General features: G+C 43.5%; 1 protein-coding gene across 1 annotated transcript in view; it reads left to right on the top strand.

The window, feature by feature from the left end:
- LOC115469673 (mucin-5AC-like) overlaps positions 1 to 20,210 on the top strand; it is a 158,962-nt gene that overhangs the window by 34,864 nt on the left and 103,888 nt on the right. The window contains 4 exon segments of the mRNA XM_030202460.1: positions 548 to 686; positions 3,134 to 3,241; positions 12,821 to 12,890; positions 18,236 to 18,373. Of these exon segments, the coding sequence (XP_030058320.1) occupies positions 548 to 686; positions 3,134 to 3,241; positions 12,821 to 12,890; positions 18,236 to 18,373 (455 nt within the window).

Consider the following 20,210-nt stretch of genomic DNA (forward strand, 5'->3'; position numbering starts at 1 on the left):
GTATTCTCTAATATGTGTACATGTGAGCTCTGCCCACACTCCGCCCATGTGTATGCCCACTGGCAAAGTATGTCCAGTTGTTTATGTGCCTAAGTATGCATTTACTCTTGTAAATAAATAGAATACAGCCATTTATGCACCATATTGTTGCCTAAAAGTTGGCGACACCTTATATAATTTGCTCTATAACTCCACCGGTAATATTTCATGTAATAGAAACTGCCCTATATATCAACCAGCTACTAATTGGAGTCTGTGACTCAGCCATGCACTATCACCCAATTCATCTCAGCCTCTCACATAGCTTTGAACAACAGTTTTATTTACTCGGTCTTCCTGAATTGTGTCCGATATTTTTGGATCCAGCAAAATTGTTCTGTAAGACTATAGACTTTTCCACAAATTACCTGTTCATTCTTCTGTGTGGCCACAATTATCTAAATATGTTTTCCATCATTTCAAATATAAGGTGTGACCAGATGGAATGTTTGTGAACCAATATTCACTCCTCCTCACCCCTGACTTTTGAATTTCCCTTTTTGCTTAGCACCTGTGTCAGAGGCCAGTGGAGCTGCAAGGACATCATATGCCATGGGACATGCTCCGTGGAAGGTGGTTCTCATATCACCACCTATGATGGTACTCTATACACTGTTCATGGAGAATGTAACTATATACTATCAAAGGTAAGCAGCATTGAACATTTTCAGCATTGAACATTTTTTGTCCTTTAGATTGTAAGCTCCTTTGAGCAGGGACTGTCCTTCTTTGTGAAATTGTACAGCGCTGTGTAACCCTAGTAGTGCTTTAGAAATGTTAAGTAGTAGTAGTAGTAGTCAGATTATAGTCAACATCAGTGGCGTACCTAGCTTGGTTGCCACCCGGGGTGGAGCACCCCCTTTCTCCAGATTGAGAACCCCTTGCCCCCACCCTCGCTTTTCCTCCCTCCCTCCAAGCAGCAAAGGGGTGCACTGAGCAGTCACATGGCTGTCAGCTCTCCCAGTCCCCTGTCCCCTCAACTTCCTGTTCTGGGGCAGGGGACCAACAGAGCCGACAGCCACGTGACTGCTCAGTGCATCCCCTTACTGCCTGCACCTGGGGTAGACCACACCCACTGTCCTGCCCTTGGAACACCATTGCTTAACATTGTTATACATAAGGGAGAGGCTTAGTTGAGCTGGTTACTCAAGTGGCCAATGCCATGCACATTCTCCATGACTATGGGGACAATTCTATTACAGGGAGCCTCCATTTAGGTGTCTCAATGCAGCACAGGGAATACTTATTTTATAACAACATCTTGTCACCATGACAAGCGTAAACCATCATTAGTGCACCTATGTTTGGCGTAAATGGTCACACCTATGTAATGTGCATAACTTACGGATTTTAGAAATTGCATTGAAAGACACACCCTGCCCACTTATATGGCCTCTTTGAAGTTACACACTACAGCACTTAAACGCTATCTTATAGAATAGAGCATAGTGCACTTACGAACTTAAGATCCGCTTTTCTGTGCACTTATTCTCACAAGGCGTGTGCAACAACATGCACCCAGTTATAGAATTGCCTTTCACATATTTTCTCCTTGTTTTAGTTTTTCAAAATGCTGGTTGCAAATTATCTAAAGATTGTATCTTGGATTATGATCCTTCAGTGTCACAGGTTTCTTTGCTGAAATCTTTCAGTGAAACAGACTCGGGGTTACACGTCCTTCATGCTGAGCTCCTCAGCCTACAAAGTTAATAAATGGTTTTCACTGTTCCGTGTTTATGTGCTGCAGAGAATATGGTAGTGAATACAGACCAGAGGGAAGCAGATGAGTAGTCTAATGATCAGTGCTGCGGGTTGGGAACTGGAAGGCTCAAACCACATGACAGCTCCTAGTGGCCTTGGGCAAGTCGCTTACTCCTCCATTCCCATGGGCCCAATGATGCCCAGGTTCTGACAGCAATGCTAGTCTGGGTCGTGCCCCTTTATGTTGGGCAATTGTGAAGCGCTGCGTATGACTGATAGCGCTATAGAAATGATTTGTAGTAGTAGTAGCAGCAACACAGTGATGTCTTACACCATACAGGAGATGGCAATGGCAAACAACTCCTGCATTATGCCAAGAAAACCAAAATGGGGAGTTCCTCATTGTGTGGTCACCAGCAGTCAGCCCAATTCAAGGGCACAGCTGGATCTGAAAGGACTAGAGGACCATCTAGTCATAGGTGTCTGGAATAAAAGGCTTGGGGAGGCTAAGCCTCACCAGACACAAGCCCCCAACTTTCGCTCCAGGTGCCTGCATCACTCCCGGTTCCAGTGTCTCTCCCCATTCCTTCCCCCCTCTCCTTCTTGGTTCTAGCTTCCCTTCCCTTCCTTCTTCCACCCTTTCCCTCCCTCCTCATGGTCCCTCTCACTTTCTCCTCTTGCCGTCGGTAGCAGAATTACAACAGTTGAATCAGCTTGCCTCGGGGCTTTAGGCCTTCCCTATGATGCATCCCACCCTCACTGACCAACTTCCTTCTTCCATGAGGGTGGGATGCATTACAGAGGGTTGGAGGGGAGGAGGAAATATATGTGTGTGAGAGAGAAAAAGAGAGGGGCAGATGGGCTGCAAGCAAGTGGGAGAGGTGAGAGAGGAGGAGGTCGACTGGCTGCAGGCTTCTATAGAGGCATAGGCATCATCCACTGAAACTTTTTAAAATCTACTTTAATTCAGTTGCCTAAGAGACCTAAACAAATATTTACTGAAGTTTGCAAATTTTCTGTCATTTTATTCTTGGGCATTTGATACCTTTAATTACATTTAGATATTAAGATATGTATTATCTGCAACTATTGTGCTGATCTTTCTTTCTGCATGTTGTCAGACAATTAAGGACACAGGCCCCGCCCCACCCCAGCCCCACCCTATTCATCTAGTCATCTCTGCTTCTTCCTAGTTGTAGTTCCAAAGCCTCTACTTGTTCTATGGCTTCTCTCCATATCTTTGCAACTAAGCATTCCCTGTGCTTAACCCTGGCTTTCCCGAGATGTTACCACTTTTGCCTGCACCACCTTTACTGGGCGGTTCTTGAGTACGTTCACTTCCCTTTCTATGAAGACATATCTTCTAATTCTATAGGTTATTTTGTGTTTTCAGGTTTGCAAAAACAATACGTTCATTGTTTTGGGAGAACTGCGCAGGTGTGGTCTAAGAGAAGGTGAAACATGTTTAAGGAGCATCACCCTCATTCTTCATACACATACTGTAAGTACCTATAACATCAAGTGCAGACTTGTAAGAAGCTGCACGTTTCATTGTGAGCAATCTGGAGATGTTACCTGTGAAGAAATGGAGTTCTCAGCTAGTACCTGTGGATATCTATAGGCTTCATGTAGAGTTCCTCTGGAGATCTTCATCTTTTCTTTTTAAACAGTGGGCATTATGGGGCTAAATTTATATGTAAAGGTTCTCAAACAGTCTACTTCCTCAATATGATCAACTCAACAAATAGTAGACATAATATTTACTTAAATATTAATGGATAGGGGGAAAGAATCTGCAGCCCCTCATTACCTCTCTACCCTCATCTCCCCTTACACTCCTACCTGTAACTTCCACTCACAGGACAAATCCCTCCTCTCAGTACCCTTCTCCACCACCGCCAACTCCAGGCTCCGCCCTTTCTGCCTCGCCTCAACCTATGCTTGGAATAAACTCCCTGAGCCCATACGCCAAGCCTCCTCCCTGCCCATCTTCAAATCCTTGCTCAAAGCCCACCTCTTCAACATACCAGGCTATAATCTATTTAGGAAGGATAGAGAGGGTCTTAAAGGTGGCGGAGTAGCTCTGTATGTGAGGAATGATATCATGGCGACTGAAATGACAGGGACCTGGGGAAAGGAAGAAGCGATATGGATCACCTTAAAAAGAGATGATAGAACCTCTGTCCACGTGGGTGTTGTCTACAGACCCCCGACACAATTAGAGGAATTAGATAAAGATCTGATCGCAGATATTCAAAAATTAGGAAAGAAAAAAGAGGTTCTGTTAATGGGAGATTTCAATCTGCTGGATGTAGATTGGAAGGTTCCGTCTGCAAAATCGGAAAGAAGTAGAGAGATCGTGGATGCTTTCCAAAGTGCTCTGCTCAGACAAATTGGAACCCAAGAGGGAGGGAGCGACGCTGGATCTGGTGCTCAAAAATGGGGATAGTGTGTCAAATGTTCGACACACCTGGGAAGCAGCGACCATCAAACGGTTTGGTTTGATATGACAGCTGAAGTGGAGGGCAGCCACTCTAAACCAAAGTCCTGGATTTCAAGCGTGCTGACTTTAGTAAAATGGGGGAATACCTGAGGAAGGAGCTGATGGGCTGGGAGGACGTACAAGAAGTCTAGGCTTAAAGAAGTAATAAATAGGGCCACAGACCTTTATGTAAGGAGAGCAAATAAAAGCAAGAGAAAAAGGAAACCGATATGGTTCTCCAAGCATGTGGCTGAGAAAATAAAGGTTAAAGAGTTGGCGTTCCAGAAATATAGAAAATCTCAAGAAGAGGAACACGTGGAGGAATACCGGATGAAACTGAGAGAAGCCAAGAGAGAGGTATGTCTCGCGAAGGCGCAAGCGGAAGAACAAATGGCTAGAAAGGTAAGGAGGGGCGACAAAAATTTCTTCAGGTATATTAGTGAAAGGAGAATGACTAAAAAGGGAATTGTGAGACTAAAAGATACAGCGAAATGCTATGTAGATAATGATGAAGAAAAAGCCAATTTGCTAAATAGATACTTTGGTTCTGTTTTCACTGAAGAAAATCCTGGAGAAGGACCACAAGGGACTGGCAAACGTACACCTGAAAATGGAGTGGATAGAGCACCATTCACGGAACAGAGTGTGTATCAACAACTTGGAAAGCTAAAGGTGGACAAAGCCAAGGGACCGGACGGGATCCACCCCAGAATATTGAGGGAGCTCAGAGAGGTTCTGGCGGGTCCTCTTAAAGATTTGTTTAATAAATCTTTGGAGACGGGAGAGGTTCTGAGGGATTGGAGAATGGCAGATGTGGTCCCTCTTCACAAAAGTGGTGATAGGGAAGAAGCTGGAAACTACAGGCCGGTAAGCCTCACTTCGGTTATTGGAAAAGTAATGGAAGCGATGCTGAAGGAAAGGATAGTGAAATTCCTGGAAGCCAATAAGTTGCAAGACCCGAGACAACATGGTTTAAACAGAGGGAAACCGTGCCAAACGAATCTCATTGAATTCTTTGATTGGGTAACTGGAGAATTGAATCATCGACATGCTATAGACATAATCTACTTAGATTTTAGCAAAGCTTTTGACACGGTTCCCCACAGGAGGCTCTTAAATAAACTCAATGGGCTGAAGATAGGTCCCGAAGTGGTGAACTGGATTAGGAACTGGTTGACGGACAGACGACAGAGGGTGGTGGTAAATGGAGTTCGCTCGGAGGAGGGAAAGGTGAGTAGTGGAGTGCCTCATGGATCGGTGCTGGGGCCGATTCTGTTCAATATATTTGTGAGTGACATTGCCGAAGGGTTAGAAGGTAAAGTTAGCCTATTTGCGGATGATACTAAGATTTGCAACAGACCGGGGAGGGAGTGGAAAGCATGGAAAAGGATCTGAAGAAGCTAGAAGAATGGTCTAAGGTTTGGCAATTAAAATTCAATACAAAGAAATGCAAAGTGATGCACTTAGGGAGTAGAAACCCACGAGAGACTTATGTGTTAGGCGGTGAGAGTCTGATAGGTACTGAGGGGGAGAGGAATCTTGGAGTGATAGTATCCGAGGATCTGAAGGCGACAAAACAGTGTGATAAGGCGGTGGCCGTAGCAAGAAGGTTGCTAGGCTGTATAGAGAGAGGTGTGATCAGCAGAAGAAAGGAAGTGTTGATGCCCCTTTACAAGTCGTTGGTGAGGCCCCACCTGGAGTATTGTGTTCAGTTAAAAAAATGTTAGAAGCGGTAAAAAAAAATAGAAGCGGTGCAAAGAAAAGCTACGAGAATGGTATGGCATTTGCGTTCCAAGACATATGAAGAGAGACTTGCTGACCTGAACATGTATACCCTGGAGGAAAGGAGGAACAGGGGTGATATGATACAGACGTTCAAATATTTGAAAGGTATTAATCCGCAAACAAATCTTTTCCAGAGATGGGTAGGCGGTAGAACGAGAGGACATGAAATGAGATTGAAGGGGGGCAGACTCAGGAAAGATGTCAGGAAGTATTTTTTCACAGAGAGGGTGGTGGATGCTTGGAATGCCCTCCCGTGGGAGGTGGTGGAGATGAAAACGGTAACGGAATTCAAACATGCGTGGGATATACATAAAGGAATCCTGTGCAGAAGGAATGGATCCTCAGAAACTTAGCAGAAATTGGATGGCGGAGCAGGTGTGCGGGGTTGGTGGTTGGGAGGCGAGGATAGTGGAGGGCAGACTTATACGGTCTGTGCCAGAGCCGGTGATGGGAGGTGGGACTGGTGGTTGGGAGGCGGGGAATCCTGCTGGGCAGACTTATACGGTCTGTGCCCTGAAAAAGACAGGTACAAATCAAGGTAAGGTATACACATATGAATTTATCTTGTTGGGCAGACTGGATGGACCATGCAGGTCTTTTTTCTGCCGTCATCTACTATGTTACTATGTTCAATGTCGCTTTCGGCACCTAACCATTATTCATCTATTCAGGAAATCTAGACTGCCCCAATTTGATTGACTGCACTTTTTTGTCCTTTAGATTGTAAGCTCCTTCGAGCAGGGACTGTCCTCAGTGTTAAATTGTACAGCGCTGCGTAACCCTGGTAATGCTTTATAAATGTTAAGTAGTAGTAATTTGTCACTGGGTCATATCTCCCTAGTTTTCAAAACCCATTTCATTGCCGCTTTATCAAGAGGTCTGAGCCAATGGTCACATAATGCCTTTGTGCTTAACGCTAATGCCCCCTGATAAAGCGGCAGCGAAACGGGTGCCTGTCGGGGTCCAACGAGCTTTAAGATAAGTGGTACTACAAACTGTGAGCTTCGTGCCAATTGCCAATCACTCTTTATAGGATTTTTCAATGATAGTATTGAGTTTAAACTATTTTTGAAAAATGATTAAAAAGATGCAAACATGTGGGAGGAGTTTTTTTGTCAGTGATTACAACAGTCACACGTGGGTCTCATTTACTTGGTTTTGAAGACCAGATATGACCCAGTGATAAAGTGAACATTATCCAGCTTATTTTCAAAAGAGAAAGACGCCCTTATTTCGACTCAAATCCGGAGATGGGCGTCTTTCTCCCACGGGCGAACAAATCGGTATAATTGAAAGCCGATTTTGGTCGTCTTCAACTGCACTCCTTCGCAGGAACGAACAAAGTGGACGGGGGCGTGCGGAGGCGTGGTGAAGGCAGGACTGGGGCGTGGTTATCGGCCGAGAAGAGATGGCCGTCTTTAGCTGATAATCGAAACAAGAAGGGCGTTTTGGACGAGAATTTGGTCTGCTTTATTTGGACCCTTTTTTTCAGGTCCAAGTCCCAAAAAAGTGCCTCAACTGACCAGATGACCACTGGAGGGAATCGGGGATTACCTCCCCTGACTCCCCCAGTGGTCACTAACCCCCCTCCCACCAAAAAAACCCACTTTACAAACTTTTTTTGCCAGCCTGTATGCCAGCCTCAAATGCCGTACCCACCTCCATGACAGCAGAATGTGTTCTATCCTCTGACAGCCTTTCCCTGGTTCTGATGTGGCTCTTGGGTGAGTGTGACACCTTTTCTGTTATGCGCACTGCAGAGTCGCATCAGCAATGCATTGTGGTGGGTGTAGGGTATTGGGCTCCGTGACTCCACTAGCTTGTGTTAAATGCTCATGATGTTGGTAGTTGGTAGGCTCTACTCCCATGGTGCTTTTCCCTCTCCTTACTGGGTCAGAGTGTGCCCTGTTTTGTTTCCGGTAGTCCATGAGGTAGTGGCCATTTTTGTAAGCCAGTTTTAGCTCCCTTTCATGTGTTACCCACGTTACTGAAAGTGGGCATTGTACAGCATTCTGCCAGCTCTGACCTACTGCTAATCTCAGTACCAGGGAGACTCTTTGCCAGTGGGGCACAACCTCTGATCTGCAGTTAACTGTGAGTAAACATGCTTATTCGAATCAAGGACGTTTTCGGACACATTAGTCTTCAGGTGTCAACTGGTGTGCCAAGGTTCTACAGCAGCAACAAGTCCTAGAGGCCTGGAGCACTTTTAGTGGGTACCGCAGTGCACTTCAGGCAGGCGGACCCAGGCCCATCCCCCTACCTGTAACACTTGTGCTGGTAAATGGGAGGCCTCCAAAACCCACTGTACCCACATGTAGGTGCCCCCTTCACCCCTAAGAGCTATGGTAATGTTGTACATTTGTGGGTAGTGGGTTTTGGGGGAGGGGGTTGGGGGCTCAGCACCCGTCGTAAGGGAGCTATGCATGTGGTAGCTGTTTCGGAAGTCCATCGCACTGACCTCTAGGGTGCCCAGTTGGTGTCCTGGCATGTCAGGGGGGGACAGTGTACTACGAATCCTGGCCCATCCCACGACCAAATGGCTCGGATTAGGACGTTTTTGATCTGTCCGGTTTTCGTTTCCATTATCGCTAAAAAAAAAACCCGGCCAGCTCAGAAACAAACAAATCCATGGCATTTGGTCCGTACAAACCGTGTTTTCGAAACAAAACAAAGACGTCCATTTTTTTTGAAAATACGGTCTGTCCCTCCTCTTCACGTACCCGTTTTCGGACATAGACGCCCATGGAGATAGGCGTTCGCGTTCGATTATACCCCTCCGTATCACCCTAATCACAAACTGAATGGCAAAGAACCAATTAATACTAAACTGTGATAAAAACAAAATTCCTACTGACAGGCCATAACAGAACCACAGAACAAAACAGTTTCTTTGTAGTGAATGGTTTACCCTACAAACTAGAACCCTCCCTCAAAATCCTGGACATTACAATACACCAAAATTTATCCTGGGAAACACAGGTGAATAGGACAGTCAAGAGTTGCTTCTTCCAACTGCATAATCTCAGACGAATACGGAAAATACTTTACACAAGAACATCTCAGCCTCATAGTACAGGCTCTAATTCTAACTAAGTTAGACTACTGCAATATAATCTACTTAAACTGCCCTAAAAGCCTAATGCACAAACTGCAGACAACACAGCCATAAGACTTATCTTCAGTCTGAAAAAATATCTTATCTATATGCCCAGCTACACTGGCTACCTGTAGAGGCCAGAATTATGTTTAAACTCTCTTGTTTTGTCTTTAAAATCTTTCAGGGCTATCCTCCTCAATGCATGTTCTCTCTAATCACAACTCTGCACTCAAGAATCTCTGTAAAACTATCTTAAAATTACTTTAAAGAATTTCAACTCAGGGGACTTTTCCCAAGCCTATTCTCTTAGCAAGCCACCAAATTCTGGAACGTCCTGCTAACACCAATGCTCGACAACAACTGCTACACCCAATTCTGTAAAGCCTTAAATCCATTCTATTCAAGAAATATATCTTACCAAATTTCTTGTAAATCTGTTTCCCCAAAATGACATTTTTAAAATGTCTAACGTCAAACTGAAAGTCTCTTTCTCTGCATCTATGCATTACACTGACTTACCTGCACGCTAATCCACTCTGTAATATGCTGTGAAACTTGACTTCCCAATGTAATCTTGTTGATTCTCTTTACTCTGTAATCCGCTCCGAACCGCTTGAGGTGTGAACGAAATATAAGCACCTGGTAAAGTAAAGTAACAGATTAACACTATAAATGATGGCAGATAAAGAACTAGTGGAGGAGTGGCCTAGTGCTTAGGGTGGTGGACTTTGGTCCTGAGGAACTGAGTTCAATTCCCACTTCAGGCACAGGCAGCTCCTTGTGACTCTGGGCAAGTCACTTAACCCTCCATTGCCCCATGTGAGCCGCATTGAGCCTGCCATGAGTGGGAAAGCGTGGGGTACAAATGTAACAAAAAAAAAACTGCATGGACCATTCAGTCTGCCCCACAAGGCAGCCAGAGCTGCACCCACCACCCTGTGCAGGTTACACTCCTTAATGACTGGCCTTACTTCCCATCAACATAGAATTAAACTGATAATTTACCATTGAAGCTTCACACTCTGTTCCAACAGATTCTGTCGCAACTTGGTACTCAAGTTTTGTTTAGCTATACTGCATCAGGGGGCAATCTCTAATGAATTTGTTGAGAAGGGGCTAACTTCTAATTGTGCTTGGAATCTTCAGGGGTCAAATGCAATGATTAGAGAGAACGTGCATTGAGGAGCATAGCCCTGAAAGATTTTAAAGACAAAACAACAGAGTTTAAAGATAATTCAACAGCTTGCTAAGGCTAATACGGCTGAATTTATTATTGCTATTTTATAAAGCAAGAGTTTTCAACCCAGTCCTCGGGGCACACCCAGCCAGTCAAGGTTTTCAGGATATCCCCTATAGCATATACCTCCATCAAATATGTGTGAATTACAGACACTACAGTCATGTAGGCCAAGTTTATCTTGGAACCCTGCAGGACTTTATTCTTGGAATCTGGCCAGAGGGATGCCGGTTAATGCTACATAATTTGTGAGAGACAGACTGATGCACCCTTTGGCCTTGCCGGAGTGGGTCACAGGAGAATACCCTGAATTCAAAGACTGTGTAAAAATATTTCATTTCTCCTACCTGGAAAGGAACAGTTGACCCCCTTCCCAGCATGTTAATTCTTTTGTTTCACCATTGAACCCTCTGTATGGCTGTCTTGTCAAGGCTCCGTGCCACCCTCGCTCATGCTGCCGCACCTTGCCATAGTTAGGCACCTGCAGTTCAAGTCTGTGGCTAGTATAACCATGGATGCCCAATAGAAAACATGCCCATACCGGGTTACATTACTATTCTATTATCAAATCTGGGCAGCCAGATGCCACTATAGAATAGACTCTCATCATACGTCATCGAGGTGCCCACTTGTTGAACTGCTTTGCTATTGGTTAGAACATGGAGTCACCAGCTAACGCCATTTCTTGCTTAGTTTCTGGAGGATAAAATCTCTGTTTTACATTTAATGATGTACTTATTATACAAAACAAAATGACCTTACCAACTTCCGCCCAGTTGCATCCATCCCTCTAGCAGTAAAACTGATGGAGAGCCTGGTAACCAAACAGCTTACGGAATACCTGGACAAGCACTCAATACTACATGACTCACAATCAGGATTCCGCTCCCACTACAGTACCGAAACTGTCCTAGTCACTCTCCTGGCCAAATTCAAAAAAGAAATAGCCATAGGTAAAAGCATACTCCTTCAATTCGACATGTCGAGCGCATTCGACATGGTAAACCATAATATACTAGTAAGACTCCTTGGCCACTTTGGGATTGTTGGAAATGTACTTAAATGGATCAAAGGCTTTCTAACCACCAGAACATACCAAGTAAAATCAAACTCAAACATATCATCACTGTGGAAAGAAGACTGCGGAGTACCTCAAGGATCACCTTTATCACCAATACTCTTCAACATGATGATGATCCCACTGGCAAAGTCCTTATCCAACCAAGGCCTTAACCCATTCATCTATGCAGATGATGTTACAATCTACATTCCCTTCCGACATGCCTTGACTGAAATAACTAATGAAATCATTGATGGCCTGAACATCATGGACTCATGGGCAAACTCATTCCAACTGAAATTGAACACTGAAAAAACACACTGCCTTATCCTCTCATCCCAACATAACAACTACAAACCCGCAACAATAAACACCCCAGGATACGCACTCCCTATCTCAGACAGCCTAAAAATACTCGGAGTCGCAATTGACCGCAACCTCACTCTCGAGAGCCAAGAAAAAACATAATAAAGAAAATGTTCTATGCAATGTGGAAACTCAAACAAATAAAACCTTTCTTCCCGAGGGATACCTTTCGTAAACTAATACAATCAATGGTCCTAAGCCATGCAGACTACTGCAAAGGTATCTATATGGGATGTAAAGAACAAATCACAAAAAAACTCCAGATCGTCCAAAACACAGCAGCCAGACTGATATATGGTAAAACACAATTCAAAAGTGCTAAACCCCTTCGAGAAAAGCTGCATTGGCTCCCAATCAAAGAACGAATCATCTTCAAAATCTGTACATTGGTCCACAAAATCATCTACGGCGTAGTCCCAGGATACATGACAGACCTCATAGATCTACCAACTAGAAACAAACTCAGATCAGCACGATCATACCTAAACCTACATAACCCAAACTGCAAAAGGCTAAAATACAAAACAACTTATGCATCTAGCTTCTCCTGCATAAGTGCACAACTATGGAATGGACTCCTGTATGCAGTGACAACAATACATGACCACATAAACTTCAGGAAATTATTAAAAACCCACCTCTTCAAAAAAGCATATCCCACCGATCCAACATAAACCCCCACACCCAGCAACACAACAAAATCAATGATCGTACTGGACAATTTACTATCCTCCTTCCCCTCGACCCCTAACCTCTGATTCACTCTTTTGACCACAACACAATCTTGTATTTATTATCAACCGAAACGACAAATGCCATTACGGTACTTTGTAAGCCACATTGAGCCTGCAAACAGGTGGGAAAATGTGGGATATAAATGTAATAAATAATAATAATAATGTAACAAATGTTGTATCTGTATGCAAATTTCCATACCAAAAAAGGAAAGCAGGGATCATGAAATGTTCACATACCTATTGGTTTTGTTATGTAATTCTGCATTTTGGGGCACCAGGTATGTTAAATCCCTTTCTTTTCTTGTCCTCTTAGATTGTTTTGATCACTTCCAGTGGCAGTGTGCTTTTGAACTCCATCTACACCAACCTACCCATTTCAGCAGGTGAGTTTACCATGTGCCATCTGTACAGCTTTAGATGTTGAGATTTACCATAGAGGATGTAAGAAGAACAAGTCAAAGGAACTGCTGCAAATTTGTCCAGTTGAGTCATCACACCAGTTTTAGGAGCGCTTTACAAGTGCAAGTATTTGGATGGACAACTGAGAGTGGTAACGCAATAAAAAGATATGAACAGTATTGACTTTTTATCAATTTAACTTCTGGTGTGGTGGGGACAACAGTAGTTGTTTCTAATTAATATTGTTTACATGTCACGTTGAAACCCAAATGATATAAGATGCAGACGAAAATATTTGTGAGTAGTTGTGGTTGTATGGGTGTAGAGTGAGTATGAGCAGTGGTGTAACAAGGGGTGGGGGGCGGTCCACCCCGGGTGCACGCCGCTGGGGGGGTGCCGCCCGCCGGTCAGCGTCGTTCGTTTCCATGCTTCCTCTGCCCCGGAACAGGAACCTGTTCCGGGGCAGAGGGAGCATGGAAACGAACGACGCTGACTGGCGAACGGCACCCCCCCAGAGGCGTGCACCCGGGGGGGGGGTTCTTTTGCTGGGGTGGGGGGGTGTCCTTTCGCCGGGGGGGGGGGGCGCTGCACCCGGGGGGGGCGGGGCACATCGGCGATCCGCCCCGGGTGTGGGCCCCTCTAGGAACGCCACTGAGTATGAGGAGTGTGATTTGGTGTGTGGTTTTAAGTAAGAGGATAGTTATGTTTATGTTTTGGTAGAAGAAGAATAAACAAATTTGCAAAGATATATAGTTGTGTTTAATAATTACAGGTTGACATATCTTACAGCTATATTGGAATAGCTTTAAACCTAGGGTTTACATATTGTGTAGCTAAGAGGTTTACCATGTGCCATCTGTATAGCTTTAGATGTGGCTACTCCCCCATTAAGTCACTGGACTTTTTAAAATTGCATTTTATTTATAAGAATTTCAATATTTATATAATTAGGGTTAGGTTTATTATTTATAATCTGCCTTTACCCAAAGTGGGGAACAAATCACATACATAACAAAAACATAAAAGAACAAATATTGCATCCATACAAATTCAACCATAAAAACAAAACAAAAAACACACACGTCCATCCAGTCCAACCAGAAGAAGCTCAAGGAATCCAAAAGCTTGTTGCTACAGATGATGTTTTTGTATCTTCTTTAAAAGAAGCAAGTTTGTGGTTGTCCAGTCACAGAGAGAGCCCTTCACTGTGTCACCTCAAGTCTTAACTGCTGAAAACCAGACACCACCAATCTACAGTCATTCACCAATCATAATATCCATGCTAGAACATAAGGTTAAAGAACATGATGTACATAAAAAGAAGAAGAATGGTAATATCTGACACAGAAGGCTACAGGAAGCCATTCAAGTTTGGCAAGATGAGAAGTAATATGGCCAAATTTGGAGAGGCCCAACAAATGTCGCTCTGTGGAATTTTGCAATTCAAGAATCAGGCAGTTCCAAATTTATATCAAAAAATGTTTTTTTGTTGAAGAATTACTTAGTGGTCCATCATATTGAATGTTACAGGCCTGATTAAAAGCAGTTTCCAAATATACCTTGACAGGTTGCCTATACATATTACATCCTTTGACAGAAGCTCTCTTTGGCACAATGAAAGTACTATGGTGTATATTAGCAGTAAATTTGAGAGACTGAGATCATACCCCACATGATGTGACTTAGTTGTGAGGTTCATTACAATCATGCTCTGCATAAAACTAAACTATTTTGAAGCATTGCCCTCAATAGAAACTTTCTGGCCAATATTCAGCTGGCAGCGGCCAGACTTTTTATGCCCACTGCTGGCTATAGTCAGCATTGAATATCTGGTTTTAGGTTGGCTGCTAACACTTATGCAGTTAAGTGCAATGTTCAGCCCTTGACCGCATAAGTTGAACAGCTTAAAGATAGGACTGCTATTCATGTGGCCCAATTTAAGCATGGGCCGGTAACACACATTTATTTAGGCATGGGCATTTACGCCATTGCAAAACCTAGTGTAAATACCCATGCCTAAATGTACGTGTTCCCCTGAATTTTATAACAACGTGCATAAATTTGATTGTCACCTCGAAACAACCTACACTCCTCCCATGGTCATGTTCCCTTTTCAGCTATGCACATTGGAATTTACATGAGCCTCTTTTTAGAATACGCCTAAAAAGAAGCATGTGTAAATTTCAATTATTGCCAATTAGTGATAATTTGTTTTTATCGGCCAATTATCACTAACTTGCTCTTCACTCAATTAAGTAGTGCACATAAATTGGCTACATGCACAATTTAACACATGCTATTTGCCACGCCTTATATAGAATCCGGCCCATAGTGCTTTGGTGGTCAAAGGGCATATTCAGTGGCACTAACTGGTTTTAGTGCCACTGAATATCCAGGCATGTCCAACTCACTGGGGTTTAACCAGGGAGAATCTAGGGTAAGCTCTTTGAGCAGGGACTGTCTCTCTATGTCAAATGTTCAGCACTGCGTGTGTCTGGTAGCGCTATATAAATGCTATTAGTAGTAGTAGTAGTATCTCCACATGGGGCCATGCTGCCTTAGGAGCTAAAGGGTCTTTTGCATGGGGAGGCAGGGAAGGGATTTTTATTTGATGCACTGGACCCTTTAAGAAGGATCTCTGGAGCATCAGACCATGCACTGGAAGTCTGATACTCCAAAGGAGAAAAATAATGCAGCTTGTAAAATTGATTACAAGTTCCATTATTATTTTGCTGCAAGAGCTACTAACCTGCAATAATGAGTTACATGTCAATGACCCCTACAGTAAAATGTGATATTTTACCTTAGCTTAGTAACAGACCCCTTTAACTAGAGGGTTCAAATTTAGAGTACTCAATTAGAATGCAATAGAAACATAGAAACATGACAGCACCACTGGGAGGCAATTCCATGCCTCCACCACCCTTTCCATTAAGGCTTAGGAGTAATCTAAGTAAGTACTATTTCACAGAAAGGGTGATGGAGGTTGTGGAGTTGAGGACTGTTCCAGAATTTAAAAAGGCATGGGATAAGCATGTGGGATCGCTTAGAAAAAGGAAGAGTTAGGGGTTACAGAGGATGGGCAGACTGGATGGGTCATATGGCCTTTATTTGCCATCATGTTTCTATTTTCTTGGATTCCTCCTAAGCCTATTTTCTCTTAACTTCATTCTACGCTTTCATTGAATGCCATTGAGGTATTTAAACGTCTCTATCATATCCCCTCTCTCCCTCTCTCCCAGTGTATACATGTTGAGGTTCATAAGCTTATCCCAATATGTTTTATGACAGAGACCGCTTACCAATTTTGTAGCCACCCTCTGGGCCGGCACCATCTTGTTTAAATCTGCTGTAGGTGTGGCCTCCAGAATTGCACACAGTACTCTAAATGGGGCCTCACCAGAGACTTATACAAGGGCACTATTACCTCTTTTTTTCTTGCTGATCATTCCTTTCCTTATGCTTCTGAGCATCCTTCTGACTTTGACCACTGGCATTGCCTTTTCTGTTTGGCCACCTTAAGATCATCAGACACAATCATCCCCAAGTCTGCTCTTCTTTCATACACAGAAGCACTTCACCCTCTATATTGTACCGTTCCCTTGGATTTTTGTAACCCAAGTACATGACCCTGCATTTCTTAGCATTAAATCTTAGTTGCCAATTATTGGACCATTCTTCAAACTTCACTAGATCCTTCCTCATGCCATCCAATCCCTGCAGGGTGTCCACCCTATTACAGAGTTTGGTATATCTGCGAAGAGACAAACCTTGCCAGATAGTCTTTCCATAGTACCACATACAAAGATGTTTAAAGTCACCTGAACAATGTACAAAGGGTAAGAAGACTTGCTTTCATTACACACCCACACAAAAAGTGTGAGTTCTTTATTAGTATAGTGATAGCTCTGTAACTGAAGTATACTTTCATAAGGTCATCCATTCCAATAGCTTAATTTTGGGATTTCATCTGAAAAGAATTCTGGGCCCAATATTCAAAACAATTTAACCAGTTAAATCACAGTCACTTGGCTGTCCGCCAATATTCAGTGGCTCAACTGGGAAATGCTGCTGAATATTAGCTCTGGTCACCCCTGAATATTGGCTTTACCCATATAGGACTAAAGTCTCTCTCAGTGGCGTTCCTAGGGCGGCTGACACCCAGGGCGGATCGCCGATGCGCCCCCCCCCCTGGGTGCAGCGCCCCCTCCCCTGGGGAAACGACACCTTCTCCCCCCCTGCGAAATGACACCTCCCCCCGGCGAAACGACACCCCCCCCGGGTGCATTTTTACCTGCTGGGGGGGGGGGGGTGCCGCGCACCTGTCGGCGTCGCTTGTTCCATGCTCCCTCTGCCCTGGAACAGGAAGTAACTTGTTCCGGGGCAGAGGGAGGACAGAACGAGCGGCGCCGACAGGCGCGCAGCACCCCCCCCCAGCGGCGTGCACCCGGGGCGGACCGCACCCACAGCCCCCCCCTAGGAACGCCACTGGTCTCTCTATATATGGTGCCGGAAAAATCGGTGCTGAAAATATTTCCACCTAGGCATATTCTGTAAACCATGCCTAGATTTAGGTGCAGTTTATAGAATATGCCTCGTGGCCTTGGCTGTGTCTAACTCTAACCGTATCCATGTACGCCAAGTTGCTGGAGCCTAAGTTAGGCGCGGAGCATGTGTATTCTATAACTGTGCACGTAGATATTCAGAATTCCTACAGTCTACCTATTCCACGCCCATAGCCACACCCCTTTTTGTCAGTGCACATTAGAATTCATGTGCACCACTTTACACAATATGCCTAGAAAGTTATGCGTATAAATTCTAATTAATTCCAATTAGTATCAATAATTGCTTGTTAAATGTCAATTATCGGCACTGATTGCTTGCTAAGTAATTAGATTGTGTGTGCAAACCCAGAATACACCTGGATTTGCACTCACAATCTCGGTCATGCTATATAGAATCCTGGGGATAACTTCCAGGTGTTGCTGATGATACAGATATTCACTACTAGTGCCAGCACTGAGTAACCGGTTCTAATCTAAGCAGCTACAGTCAGTGTTTAAAAAAATGCTCACTGCCGCTGGCTATCGACCCATCTGACTTTATTTTCATTTCTAGTTAACTCTTAAATAAAAGATCTAAAGGGAAGCTTTAGAAACAGAGGGCAGTAGGGGGAGGGGGAGTTGTTATCACATGATTGTTCAGTTTCCTGTCTAATGCAAACAATTGTTTATACAATAAGACCTAAGGTTTTTGGCTTTGTGTGTGTTGCAGTCATAAATCACATCAAAAGCTTAAAAACCACTATTGTGCTCTTTGTCCATAGCCAACACCATCATTTTCAGGCCTTCTTCATTCTTCATCATTGTGCAGACAATGCTGGGCCTCCAGCTCCAAGTTCAGCTTGTCCCTATCATGCAGGTCTACCTCATCCTAGACCCAGCTTACAGGGGGCAAATGTGTGGTAAGATATATTTATTTATTTATTTATTGCATTTGTATCCCACATTTTCCCACCTCTTTGCAGGCTCAATGTGGCTTACAATACATCATGAATGGTGGAAATATATAAGAAAATTTACATTTAGTTTGACAGAAGGATCTTGGGTAATATGATAACGATAAAACATGATAGTAGTTTAACAAGTAAATATTTTAAGGCAGTTCTGAATATATGTATAGGAGTTCATATTTGTTGATCTTTGTGGTATACCTTGTTAAAGAGATGGGTCTTCAGTAGTTTGCGGAAATTAGTCAGTTCGTAGATCATTTTTAAGTTGCCCGCCAGAATTGTGCGCTCAGGTAGGGAAAGGTTGACACATGCGTTAATTTGTATTTTAAACCTTTACAGTTGGGGAAGTGAAGATTAAGGAATGTGCGGGATGATTTTTTAGCATTCCTGGGGGGTAAGTCTATCAGGTCTGACATGTAGGCTGGGGCATCTCCGTGAATGATTTTGTGAACTAGGGTACATATCTTGAACGTGACGCATTCTTTGAGTGGGAGCCAGTGTAGCTTTTCTCACAGGGGTCCGGCACTTCCATATTTTGTTTTACCAAATATGAGTCTAGCTGCAGTGTTCTGAGCTGTCTGGAGTTTCTTGATTATTTGCTCTTTGCAGCCAGCGTAGAGTGCATTGCAGTAATCTAGATGACTGAGTACCATTGATTGTACCAGGTTGCGGAAGACGGTCCTTGGGAAGAAAGGTCTTACTCTTTTTAATTTCCACATTGAGTGGAACATCTTCTTGGTTGTGTTTTTCGCGTGATTCTCAAGTGTTAGGTGTCGATCAATGGTAACGCCAAGAATTTTTAGGGTGTCCGAAATTGGAAGATTCAGTTTTGGTGTGTTAATGGTGGTGAATTTGTTCATGTTATGTTGAGAGGTATTGGGTTTAGGCATTTGGGTTTTTTCTGCATTGAGTTTCAGCTGAAATGCATCTGCCCATGTGTGCATGATATGTAGACTTTGGTTGATGTCATTGGAAATTTCCTTTAAATCTTGTTTAAATGGGATGAAGATCGTTACGTTGTCTGCGTATATGTATGGGTTAAGGTTTTGGTTTGATAGTAGTTTCACCAAGGGTATCATCATTAAGTTGAATAAGGTCGGTGAGAGGGGGATCCCTGTGGAACTCCGCATTCAGGTATCCATGTAGCTGATGTAGTCGAATTAGATGTCACTTGGTATGATCGTGTGGTTAAGGACCCCTTGAACCAATTGAGAACGTTGCCTCCGATTCCGAAGTACTCGAGGATATGTAGTAGTATTCCATGATCAACCATGTTGAAGGCGCTAGGCAAATCAAATTGTAGAAGTAGTATGTTCTTGCCAGTTGCAATCGTTTGTTTAAATTTATTCATGAGTGTAACTAGTACCATTTCCGTACTGTGGTTAGACTGGAATCCTGACTGGGAGTCATGTAGTATTGAGAATTTGTCTAAATAATTTGTGAGTTGTTTGGTTACCATCCCTTCCGTTAGTTTGGTTATTAAGGGAATGGATGCTACTGGTCTGTAGTTGGTTATTTCACTAGCGCTCTTCTTTGCGTCTTTGGGTATAGGGGTAAGTAGAATGTTTCCTTTCTCCTTTGGGAAGAGTCCAGTTTGTAACATATAGCTCACGTGATTCGTGAGGTCTGTTATAAATTGTTGAGGGGCAGATGTCATGAGGTTATTTGGGCATATGTCTAATTTGCAATGAGATTTGGTGAATCTTTTGAGCGTTTGGGAGATAAGATCCTCCGATAATATCTCGAAGTTAGTCCAGGTTCTGTCTTCTGGGTATACGCCAGGTTCAGG

This window comes from Microcaecilia unicolor, chromosome 4 (assembly GCF_901765095.1).
Source record: "Microcaecilia unicolor chromosome 4, aMicUni1.1, whole genome shotgun sequence".
NCBI classification, from domain to species: domain Eukaryota; kingdom Metazoa; phylum Chordata; class Amphibia; order Gymnophiona; family Siphonopidae; genus Microcaecilia; species Microcaecilia unicolor.